This window comes from Danio aesculapii, chromosome 10 (assembly GCF_903798145.1).
Source record: "Danio aesculapii chromosome 10, fDanAes4.1, whole genome shotgun sequence".
Taxonomy (NCBI): Eukaryota; Metazoa; Chordata; class Actinopteri; order Cypriniformes; family Danionidae; genus Danio; species Danio aesculapii.
Window position 1 is genome coordinate 4806628 of NC_079444.1, and position 13640 is coordinate 4820267.

The following is a 13640-nucleotide window of genomic DNA, read 5'->3' on the forward strand; positions in this document are numbered from 1 at the left end:
TGCCAGGAGTAACCAGTGGAGAGAAAAAGAATAATAAAAAAAAAAAAAAATCAGAATGAGCTGAAATCTGTAACCCCTTCAGAATCAAGTCCAGTAGTCAATTTAAATGCAGACGCTACTATTTTATGTCTATAGTCAAATTATGACCCCTGGTGCTAATATTACAGGTACTAACATTTTATTCCACACATATAAACGCCCACGTTACGCTATAAAAACTGTCCAGATGTGTGCTGGAGGCTGATGATGTACAGCTTGTGCATGTATACTATTAAATAGTCTTTACTCGATGTTTTTTAATAGCACGCTGACCTGCAGCTATAATTGTAAGTTGGGCTGTATGATTTGGAGAAGAAAAAAAAATCTAATTGCGATTTATCTGGTCAAAATCATGTATATAATGTAAAAAATATGTGATTTAAAACGCGATTTATTATAATTTCATAAAGCTGCAGGTTTGATGAAAAAAAAGCATCCTTTACCCTTTAAAAGCATTCATGAATGGACCGTAATGTGGAAGGAATAGCGTTTTATGATCTGACCAGCTGGAAATAAGAATATCTGCCAATAATGGGTGGGAATAACTGAGAAAACTATACATGCTTTCTGTGCAAACATCATTCTCACCTCCTCCAGCTCTCTCTGCGTCTCTTCCTCCATCCTGCGAATGTCCTCCATGGTGAGCTCAACCCAGTTGTCGATCCAACAGAACAGCTGACGGTGGAAGTTGGTGAAGATTCTCTTCTCTTGCTAAAAGTAAAAAGAAAAATACATTCTATAAAAAAATAAAAATAAATAAATAATAATAATAATAACACTGAACCAAAATAAATATGCACTGTTATCTTAATTTTTCATAAACAAAGCTGTTATACGACCTTGTTATAAAGCATTATTATAAAACAATTCAATATATTAATACATTATTATTATTTGTTTATTATTAATTCACAAACTGTTGAATGAGACAAATAAACACAGAACTAGACTGAGAATGCACTGACATTTTTTCCTTGACATTATGAAACAATGTAATATAATAATAATAATAATTATTATTATTATTATTATTAATACACAGACTGTTGAATGGGACAAATAAACAGAACTAGACTAAAGGCTCATACACACCGGGACACTTTTCGTTTGCACTTATCATCAGTGTTTTTCCGAGACGTTTTTCCTGATTCAAACCCAAGCGATTTTCACTGGCATTGAGCAGAAGAGTATGCAAAATCACTCCCTGACATAAGATGGCGCTATAGAACTTTAAGCTTCTGACACCCGCTTGTAACAAAGAAGAAGACAAAGTTGACATGCTTGTTGTTAAAGTTACTGGCGATTGGATGGTTCAAGTAGCAGCTCCAGCTCTAGCGATGAAGGAATGATTATTGTTCACCAGTGCAATAAGCAGCTCCACGTTCATATCGCCTCTGGGCATCTTCTTCAATGTCCGCTCGCATTGAAAGTTTTGTGCTTGAGCGCCTCCAAGTGCTGTTTACTGTAACTTCAGCAGCTCCCTGCACGTGAACAAAAGTGCCAATCTGATTGGTGGAGAAGGTTTAACAAAAAACAGCATGAGGCTTTTCTTTAAAAATGTTTACGAGTTGGTGTGCACGATCACATTGCCGCCCTTTATTTAGTCATGAGGCATTAAACGTTGACGGAAAATGCAAGCAAAACGCGTCCCGGTGTGAACGGGCCTGAAGAGCGCACTGACATATTTTTTCATGACAAAAAAAGCTGTTGTAAGACCTTATTAAAAAAAATATTATCTATTTATTATAGTTATAAATTATAGAACTTGACTAAGATTTCACTGGCATATTTTTTTATGCACTGGGTTTTTTTTTATAACAAACAAAGCTGTGATCTTATTATATAACTAGCAAAAATGCAATGTATTAATAATATATAATTTTTATAATTATAAATACACAAACTGTTGAATGGGACATATATACACGGACCTAGACTAAGATCGCACTGACAATTTTTTTTCATAACAAGCTGTTGTAAGACCTTATTATAAAATATTATTATCAAACTATTTCATATATTGAAATAGGCTGCCCAGCATCCTCTATTAACAAACTTCAATTAGTACAAAATGCAGCTGCCAGAGTTCTTACCAGGTCTAGAAAATTTGATCACATCACCCCAATTTTATCCTCCTTACACTGGCTGCCTGTTAAGTTTCGTATTGAATTTAAAATATTGCTTCTTACATATAAAGCTTTAAATAATCTAGCTCCTGTTTATCTAACCAATCTTCTGTCTCGCTACAATCCAACTCGCTCTTTAAGGTCTCAAAACTCAAGGCTTCTGGTAGTACCTAGAATAGCAAAGTCGAGTAAAGGAGGTCAAACCTTCTCATTTATAGCTCCTAAACTCTGGAATAGCCTTCCTGATAACGTCCGAGGCTCAGACACACTCTCCCAATTCAAAACTAGATTAAAGACCTATCTGTTCAGTAAAGCATACACTTAGTGCACCACTTAGGGGGCTTCCACACAGGTTATGCATCTTGCTGATATACACTGTGAACATCAGCTACGCTAATTATTTTCTTTATTCTCCATTTCCACCTGGGGATACTCTTCCCGAGGCCCTCAGACTATGCAGAGTCACTGATTCGATCCAAGACCAACGACGAGATGATCCCAAGGTTTCCATATCCTGGACCAGGCCGTATCATGAGCAGCTACTGTGATGGTCATGGAAGAGTGGAGAACATGAGACTGATTCCTGTGACGCTCCAGAGACAGACGAGTCTTCACTGAGGCCAGCTTCCAGCCTCCGCCACTGAGACTGCAGCTCTGCACAAGACGTTTGGCCAGTGGAGAAATTAAAATGATCGTGCCCAACTGAGCCTGGTTTCTCTCAAGGTTTTTTTTCTTCACTTCCGCCTTTAGTGAAGTTTTTTTCCCTCTCCGCTGTCGCCACTGGCTTGCATGGCTCGGGATCTGTAGAGCTGCGCATCGTTGGATTTGCTCTTCAGTGTTTGGACTCTCAGTAGTGATTATTAAACCACACTGAACTGAGCTAAACTGAACTGAACTTAAACACTACAAACTGAACTACACTGTTCCTATTTACTGTGACCTTTTATGTGAAGCTGCTTTGACACAATCTACATTGTATAAGCGCTATACAAATAAAGGTGTATATTAAATAATAATAATAATAATAATAAAATCATAAATGTGGGACAAATAAACATGGAACTAGACTAAGAATGCACAGACATCTTTTTTTATCATAATAAATAAAGCTGTTGCTAGACCTTATTATATAACTTTATTTAAAAAAACTACAATAATAATAATAATAATAATAATATATCATTATAACTATCAATACACAAACTGTTGAATGGGACAAATAAACAGACTAAAAATCTTTTTTATAATAACAAACAAAGCTGTTGTAAGACCTTACTAAAAACAATGTAATATAATATATTATTATTATATTCTAAAAAAAATGTAACAAAACAACAAACCTTGTGTATGAAGTTTTCTATTTTGGTTTGAAGGCCCCACCACTTGAACTTGACAGTGACTAGTTTGTATGCACACATACGAGGACTGTCCGGCTTAGCCAACAGCTCTTTCTGTCCAGAGAGAAATCGCATATAATCTTTATAAAACATGAACTTAAGAAGCTAAAATCTCTGATAAATTAATGAATTTACTCACCTTCCAGTCCGGTCCTAAAGGTCCCCGACCTGTTTTCTCTGAGTGAAAGATTTCCGGGTCCTCTTCTGGCTTATAATCCTGAGAGATGGAAAGTTTGAGTTACTTTCAGTTTATTAATAATCCTCCGCAATAGACGCAACTTTGTATATCATACAAATTGATATATTTATTTGCAATCTGCTGCTATAAAATATAGTACAGTAATAGTCAAAAGTTTTAGTTATTTATTTTTAAAATACATTTTCAAAACAAATAAACAAGGATACATATACAGATGATGTCAGAACTAATAGCCCTCCTGAATTTTTAGCCCCCTGTACATTTTCCCCAATTTCGGTTTAACGTAATGAAGTTTTTTTTCCAAACACATTTCTGAACATAATAGTCTTAATAACTCATTTCTTTTTTATTTTTCTTTTTTATTTTTATGTTTATTGTGAACTTTTAATTGAGTACAATCATACATCATTTCAGGGTACATTGGTATCACAGTATTTGAACTTAAGTGGTGTAAAAAATACGTACATTACTGTCAGGTGAATTTACTGCACAGTAGTACTCAAATTTTGTAGATTATTAAATGAGAAACAGCATAAAGAAAGAAAAATAAAAATTATAAGAAAAAGATCAAATAAATATAGTAATCAAAAACAAATAGAAAATAAAGCACTATTTACATCCAGGGTAAGAACACATGTCATAATAATTCCTTCCAGAATAATCTCAACTGACCATCTTCATTATACATGTGGGGATGTCACACATTGTAATATGAATAAGTATAACCGTATACATGTACATACATTAGCATATGTTTATCTATCAGAACATCATCTTCTTAATAACTAATTTCTAATAACTGATTTTTTTTTTATCTTTGCCACAATGACAGTACTGAATAATTGACTAGATATTTTTCAAGATGCTAGTATTCAGCTTAAAGTGACATTTAAAGGCTTAACTAGGTCAATTATGTAAGTTAGATTAATCAGGCAAATCATTGTATAACAGTGCTTCGTTCTGTAGACAATTGAAAAACTATATTGCTTATGGGGGTAATATTGAGCTTATAATGTTAAAAACTGCTTTTATTTTAGCCAAACTAAAAAAAACAGGACAAGAAACAATATTATAGGAAATACTGTGTAAATATTCCTTGCTCCATTAAACATCATTTGAATAATATTTTTAAATTTATATATGCGCGGATCAGATAAAATGTCACCCAATTCGTGGCTTCATACTAATCATCAACCTGCCACCCGCCCGCACATTTTATTTTGTCTTATATATATATATATATATATATATATATATATATATATATAAATGTAAATATTTAGGCATGATGATAGGTCAGTGTGGATCGTTCGTTATTAACAATATACTCAGTGAGCTAATTAGGCATGTGCCGGTATCACATTTTCATGCTGCGATTAATTGATTGAGCTTTTATCACGGTATACGGTATTATCACGATATTGTAATTTTACTAGAGAAACAGGTAAAAAACACAAAAAACTTCAGTTTCGTCAACTTAGTAACTTTAATAACTTTTTAATTAACTAAAGGTACTTCAAACATTTAAATACAAATAAATATAAATAAAACAATAGACAATATAAAAGTAAACTTGAGCAATTATATCAAAGTGAATGTGCAAAGGGAAACCGTCTTCGATCAGCAATCCCTCTGCATTTTTTTGGAACCCAAAATATTTCCAAACCTCTGACTTTTTTTTTGAAGGGGGATAAATTGTCGGCAGCGTTCTTCCTTCCGCCATGCTTCTTCTTCGTGTGAGGATTAGAGAGCGGTGGCAGCAGCGGCGCGCGCTGTGTGCACACAGTGCTTCTACATGCGGGGATTGTTTACATCAGAGTGCGCATCAGTTCTGCGCAGCATATACGCAGTGTTTCTTCAAGCGGTTGATGGAAAATAAGCTAAGGCGCATTCTAAGAATATAAATTCGGATCTGTTATTTTTCACGGTATTTTGAAGTGCCCGCGATAACAATATCGTGCATATTCATTACCGTGATTTATCGCATTACCGAATACCGGCACAAGCCTAGAGCTAATATGGGCATCTCTGATAGTAAAATAATACGCTAATCGTAAACTTTTAAATTAACATTTATTTATTAAAACAAAAGTTTGTTACAGCAAAAAAGATAACAAAAACATTGCCTCGTCAGCCTAAATGCCAGCTATGCTATGCTTTCAATTTAGCATTAAGTTTCTTATTTGAGGTACCAGTCTTGTGGCTTTCATATACATACAACGCTTCACAGCCGTTGCATATTACATACCCAGCACTTGATTCATCATCGTTAACGACTTCGCTAAAAGCTCCCACGCTCCTTCCTTTTGTTTTTAATTCTTCCTTTTTAAGTTTCTCTCTAATCTGTTTCGCCTCCATTTCTGCTTTAACAAATGGACCTCCACCATCCATGTATATATATATTTTTTAATTAGAGCCCGTTTGCCTATTGAAAAACACATTAAAAGACATTCATAATTTATAGAATGTGTTTAAAAAAATGCAAAGCAATAATCATTAATAATTAATCTCACCCATCATCAACGTATTTAACAATGAGATTTACATTTATGTCTTGGTTTTTCAGAAGCCACATAATGTTGCTTAAAAAAAATGTCCTTTTGGACAAGACGTTTTGACTATTTGATTAAACTGACAGACATTAAATAATTTACTAATTATTTTTACTTGAATGCTGTTTAATTCCTTTGAATTTCACAGCAATCAAGGAATCCTAAAACCAGATAATAATCATTTACAGGAAATGTTCCTCGAGGAGCAAATTCAGGATCATGGATGGCCAAAACAAGTTGCTGAAAGGTCAACGACAATTCAAGCTATTTTGAAAAAAGCCACTTTCACCCAGTCACACACTACCTTTTAATCCCTCAAACCTCAGAACTGAGAACCGTGAGCATATGGGAATACGGATTAACCTGAAGCAGGACTGATCCACTTAACCAATTAAAGATACAAAGAATAAAAGTACTCGGGCTTGAGAATTATATTCATTTCAGCGCTCTACAGCGAGCAGGTCAACAGGACGTGGAGAGCGGCAGACAAACCGATGCACTCCTGCTGGTTGACAACACACCACAAAACTGAACTCCAGTCAAATGGAGGCAGCTGCATTTATATACTCGGCACCGAGCCACAATGAGGTCACATTGAAAAGTATTTTGACTTATTCAATTCAGCTGATATTTGTTGTTGTTGTTTGATCCTGGAGCTTGGGATTTCCACAGCAATATCTACAGCTTCAAACGGACCGATTTGTACAGTAAATATGAAAACAAATATGTCACATTCAGAAGGTTCAGGTCACAGTAGAGATAAGCCGGCATCTTGGTAAATTAGTGAACCTCGAGTAATGTAGGTTAAAAGGGCAATGGTCCATACTAATGTCACTTTACCCTAATCCTTACGTAACTCTCAGGCTAAAGGCTGAAACACAAGTCACACGCTGTCTAAATACTGTGCAGAATAAAGATTAGCCAGTCTAAAATCACAGCACATTGCAACACATTTAGTGTCAAACATGATTTGATAATATAAACAAATAGTGGATCAAAAATGTTTTTCAAAATTATTGTAAGACTTCATTTCACCTGAGAAATGCTATTCTTATTAGCTTATTTAATCATTTAGGCCCGTTTCCACTGACTGGTACAGTACGGTACGGGTCACCTTTATCAGGCTTGCCTTTCCACCACCAAGGGTACCCTTTTTGTGGGCGTGGTGTACGACAGAAAGTCATACGAGTCAAAGCCGTACGAGTCGTTGACATATCATACGAGAAGCACTTCTCCCAAAACAGATGCTTCACACACATCAATACTTGTGTATAAATGTTTATTACTAACTTTTCTATGAACATATTTTGATTATAACTGCAGATTAATGACAGTAACATCTGCAATTATATTAAATGAATAAATAAATACAACGTATATAAACACATACAGACCCTTACAGTCTCCGATATGTTACCAATTACAGATAAACTACACACAGCATACATTTAGTCCTTATTTGGGTTCAAAAACAACATGCAACATATAGCCCACAGTCAGAGACCCACATCTGAAGATTAAAGATGCAGATGCGAGGTTTGCACTGACTATAGGCTATATATGTTGCTTGTTGTTTTTGAAGTCAAATAAGGACTAAATGTATGCTGTGTGTAGTTTTTCTGTAATTGGTAACATATCGGAGACTGTAAGGGGCTGTATGTGGTCATTTTATTCTTCTTGGCTTTGTTGCTGTTCATCAAGACGACAACAAGGTTTGTTTGAGCTCAGGTCCACCATGGCTTGTTATTAGATGCATATAATATTACGGTGTAATGTCTCAGCTGTGTTTTTAAAAATGGCGCTTCCTTTGTTTTCATTCTCCTGCTTCTGCGAGTGACGTTTCTCTGTATACCAATAGCGTTCAGCTGCACGTCTTGCTCCACCTTATGGTACCATTTTTAGTGCTTTAGACCAAAAAGTGGTACAGTATGGTTCGCTTTTAGGTACCCTTTGACAGTGGAAACGGCCATAAAAGCATATCGAACCGTACCACTTAGTGGAAACGGGCCATTTGTTCATGTTTTCGGTTGCTGAAAGAATCATTTGCTTTTTTAGTGCTTCTCCTTTATTTTTTCGCGCTTCGCTCTCGCGTCTGTCCGTTTCTGAAAGGACCAATTGTCAGAAAAATCACGCGCACGTTATTATTATCAGCTCAAGAAGTTTGTTATTTCAAATATAGACATGCGGCGAGCGATTGCGAGATTGAAACTGCTATCGCTTTAGGCGACAGGACAACAGGTTGGCTTTGTAGCTGTTCATCGAGATGACGACAAGGTTTGTTTGAGCTCGGGTCAACCATGGCTCATTATTATATGTATAGATTATAATGGTCTAATGTCTCGGCTGTGTATTTAAAAATGGTGCTTCCTTTGTTTTCATTCTCCTGGCTTGTACATGCGCTAGTGAGGTATCTCTGTAAACCAATAGCGTTCAGCTGCGCGTCTAGCTCCGCTTTTTGGTACCATTTTGTTGTGCTAGGTACCCTTTGGAAAGGGTACCCAAAAAGTGGTTCTGTACGGTTCACTTTTTGGTAACTTTTGACAATGGAAACAGGCTGTACCGTACCACTCAGTTGAAATGGGCCAGGTTTGGAACTAGTAAGATTTAATTTTTGGGTGAACCACCCCTTTAACAACCTATGCATGCAACACACATGCTTGGCATGATACTTAATTTATCACATATCTCTTCATTATGAATATTGCATGTACTATTACCAAAATAATTATCTTTTTATTTTATTTCATACATACACACACGTGTAGTCCACTTTCGTGTTTGCCATCTTATTCATTCAACAGATGCCTTTACCAGAAAATCACATACACTTATCCAACGCCAAAATCTCTAATGCATTTGCAGCACAAGGCAGAACCATGTAAATTATTTTAGTATTTTTGCATGACAGACGACCACAGTATAACCAGCGAGGACAGTCCAGGAGCATTATAGTCAAAGTGGTCGGTGTCATGTAAAAGCACAAATAGTGTGTACAACAATGAACAGCTTTTCAATCGCAGAGCTTTTAGACTGACGTAAAGTCAACTCACCCCAGGTTCCACCTGAGACCGATCGGCTATATCGATATGCACAACCTCCACTGTCTTCCACGTGATGGGATCCAAATCGTGTACCTGGTAATGTGCAAAAACAACACAAAAATTGTATTTGCTTGATCATGAGATTGCAGAAGAATTCAAAACATCAAACAACAAACAATCGTTTACTTACATTCTCTAAAGCGCCCGTGTCAGGTTTGTGCCATGTTTCAATTTTAATCATGAAGTCATCTTTCATGTATTCATTCTAAGAAGAAACAGTAAGATTTATGTTAAGGTTTCATCAAACAGCGGCCTAACCTCTTTAAAACTGTGGTTTAGCAGCACATGCAATGCAAATACCATATCCGATTGAAGTGTAGGTTTTTAAAAATTAAAGGGTAACAGTTTACAATGAGGTTGTATTAGTTCATGTCACAATGCATTTGCTAACATTATCAAACAATGAACAATACATTACAGTATTTGATCATACTAGCTAATGAAAATACAGTTAATTACTAACTAATGTTAACAAGCATAAGTTTGGATGTTAATAATGCATTAGTCAATCTTGAACTATAATTATTCAATGCTGTACAAGTATTGTTCATTATTAGTTCATTGGTCAAAGTGTGACCAATTAAAGTGTCCCGAATTTCAACAGTTTCAGAATGGTCCAAACTGCATGTTTTTAAACTGGCTTCAATGCCAAAGGTAATATGTTCCAAATAAAACAGGAAATAAAACAGCTATACTCCAAGTTCCAAGCAAATTGGCATTTTGCTTAGTGTGCTGAACCAAAGCAAATGCACATAAATTGGTCCAACAAATGAATTGTTTTCCATTTTGACTGTTTCATATGGTTACAATTTCAGTAATCAAAAGGCATTTTAATTAATTGAACTAATGAAACAAAATTCAACTCTGGTAACTTTTTAAAGGGGTCATGAAGTGGATTTTTTAAAACTATTTTAATCTGTTGCCTGAGGTTCACTTATGATGCTAGCGTGGTTTTTACTTTTAACAACATCAAAATCTAGAAGCAATAAACTGATTTCTGCCCTGGATTTGAAGCTGTCTCGGATAGGCTTGTGCCGGTATTCGGTAATGCGATAAATCATGGTAATGAATATGCACGATATTGTTATCGCGGGCACTTCAAAATACCGTGAAAAATAACAGATCCGAATTTATATTCTTAGAACGCGCCTTAGCTTATTTTCCATCAACCGCTTGAAGAAACACTGCGTATATGCTGCGCAGAACTGATGCGCACTCTGATGTAAACAATCCCCACATGTAGAAGCACTGTGCGCGCGCCGCCGCTGCCACCGCACTATATTCCTCACACGAAAAAGAAGCATGGCGGAAGGAGGAACGCTGCTGACAATTTATCCCCCTTCAGCTTTTTTTCCATCAACCGCTTGAAGAAACACTGCGTATATGCTGCGCAGAACTGATGCGCACTCTGATGTAAACAATCCCCGCATGTAGAAGCACTGTGTGCACACAGTGCGCGCCGCCGCTGCCACCGCTCTCTAATCCTCACACGAAGAAGAAGCATGGCGGAAAGAGGAACGCTGCCGACAATTTATCCCCCTTCAAAAAAAAAAGTCAGAGGTTTGGAAATATTTTGGGTTCCAAAAAAATGCAGAGAAATTGCTGATCGAAGACGGTTTCCCTTTGCACATTCCCTTTGATATAATTGCTCAAGTTTACTTTTATATTGTGTATTGTTTTATTTGTATTTAAATGTTTAAAGTACTTTTAGTTAATTAAAATGTTATTAAAGTTACTAAGTTGATGAAACTGAAGTTTTTTGTGTTTTTTTACCTGTTTCTCTAGTAAAATTACAATATCGTGATAATACCGTATACCGTGATAAAAGCTCAATCAATTAATCGCAGCATGAAAATGTGATACCGGCACATGCCTACTCGGAGAACGAGCAGATTTTATGGGCGGTCCGCACTGATGGCTTGGAAGTAAACGCCCACAGCTATGATTTGGAATAAAGGGATTGTTCACCCCAAATTTTTGTTTGTCATCATTTTCTCACTCTTTACATGTTTCAAACATTTTTATGAGTTTCTTTCTCATGTTTAACACAAGAAATTTTGAAGAATGATATAAACTTGTAATTATTGACTTCTGTAATAGTAGTTTTTTTCTGCTATGATGGTCAAAGTCTTCAAAACATCTTACAAAAGGAAGAATCTCATATAGATTTGTAACCTCTTGAGGGTGAGTAAATTTCACTTTTGGGTGAACTACCTCTTTAACAACCTATGCATGCAACACACGCTTTTAATAAATTAAACTAATAAAAAGAAAATGTGTAACTTTTGTAACTAAAACCCTAACCAACATAAGAAATAGCACACAGACAAAACATGACAAAAATCAAGCTGAATCACTTGATTCTAATCCAATAATATTTACACAGTACTCTGAACACTTTAAGCTCACAGTGTAAATATGCACCTTTAGAATCAATCAAACATCAAAACTCAAAAACAATGAGAAAATGTCTATTAAAGGTGTTGTATGTAAGCTTCACACTCAGTGATTGAACTAGGTATTGGACGCCTGGTTCAAAACACACACAAGCACAGGTTGCCAGATTAACGACATCAACAGCATAACTATCAAACCTAAAGGCTGATTTAAGCTGTCTTCTAAATAAAAGTAATGGCACGAGATGGAAGGAATATTTCTCACATTTCTATTTCTTGCGGTTGAACAACTGGATTAACTGACAATGATTATCTCAGGTACACCTCATGTGCTTTATTCAGTATTAAATGCTAATAATTTAAGTCTGAATGCCATTTTATTTTGACATTTATTGCCATACTACTGAAAGCAGCAGCAGATAGTTCACCTCAGATCTTGAAAATAAGATAAACCGTCTGAAATTGAACTGTAGAACAGCAAGCCAACATATAGCAGTGATTCAGCATGCAAATATAATAATGTTGGAGAGGTTTAATATGTTTTAATTAGATTATAAACCTTACCATTTCGTTAGAGTGCAGCGAGTGCACTATTCTGTGCTTCTGAATGGCTGCATTTAAATTTCTGTCATGTTTCATCTGTTGCAAACAGCCAAATTGCTCATCACTGGATATCTCATCACGTAGCCTATTGTTAGGACATAGGGTTACACTATAACCTGCTCACCTAATGTTTACATTCGTAATATTTATATTATTTGCTAATTAATAACCACCTCATGTGGAACTCTGAATCTGAGTCTCATTTCAGAGTCTGCTACTGTCCACCGGAGGTCGCATTTCGGTCACAGACGCATACTTTGAGAGCCTTCCTTTTTTTCCACCAAGGCAACCTGAAAATATTATTGGCTAAAATGGCATTGGGCGGCTTAAAGGGACCAAAGGAAAGACAGCCCTTCCAGGACGCAACGCACATTTTCAAAGCAGAATATCTGACTGTATCTTGTTTTTCAGATAAACAAGAATATTCACTTTTTTTATGCTTTAGAAGAGTCAAAAACTTACATACAGCACCTTTAATGCAAACAGCAGGCACCTCATATTAAATGATCATGCACTAACACATTAGGCTAGTAACAATGGCAGCTAGTGTTTGTACTTACAGTCACAACTGAAGGGAATGGAGCAGCATGCAAAAATAAAAGAAGAAAAATAATCAGGTGACACAGAAAACATTCATTTTCACTTTAAAAAAAATCTAATATGACTGACTCAAAAGCCTAGGGCTGAAACAAACTCCAAGTACAGAGATGCAAACTATTATAGCTAAAGAATACACTACAGAATGAGAACACTTTGGGTTCTTGCAAAGACTAACAATCGTTTTATAGCAATCTAAATAATACCATTGCTTGTTAATGATGCATTCAAGTCTATGTTTGCATACTTGCTGTGTATGTTTCTGGCCCAATACTTTAACAAATATGAGTAGTTGATGAAATGATCAAAAACACTGTATATGCATGACGTCTGTGCCAATATGCAATTCATAACATATTGACTTAGATAATACAAATATGGTTTTGATGGATTGTGAAGTACAACGGTTGGAAAGGTTTGCCACTCACTTGTGCGGCAGTATGGATAAGCGTTCCAGGCCTTTTCGTGGAAAACTAAAGCTCCTTCGGGTGCGATCATCTTCACAAAACCTGGCACTTTACTGGACGAACACAAAACACAAGAATGCTGAAAGCCACAAGAGTAATTATAAACAGATCTGTGTTAAGATGAACAACTCATCAATGGGGCGTTGTCATAGTCATCACCGGT

General features: G+C 35.9%; 1 protein-coding gene across 1 annotated transcript in view; it reads right to left on the minus strand.

Annotated features, from left to right (window-relative positions):
* pitpnb (phosphatidylinositol transfer protein, beta) overlaps window positions 1-13640 on the minus strand; it is a 48858-nt gene that overhangs the window by 19475 nt on the left and 15743 nt on the right. Inside the window, exons 4-10 of the mRNA XM_056466142.1 lie at window positions 13439-13530; window positions 12974-12981; window positions 9545-9619; window positions 9364-9447; window positions 3702-3779; window positions 3506-3616; window positions 628-750 (exon numbers count right to left, since the gene is read on the minus strand). Of these exons, the coding sequence (XP_056322117.1) occupies window positions 628-750; window positions 3506-3616; window positions 3702-3779; window positions 9364-9447; window positions 9545-9619; window positions 12974-12981; window positions 13439-13530 (571 nt within the window). The remainder of the gene's footprint in view (window positions 1-627; window positions 751-3505; window positions 3617-3701; window positions 3780-9363; window positions 9448-9544; window positions 9620-12973; window positions 12982-13438; window positions 13531-13640) is intronic.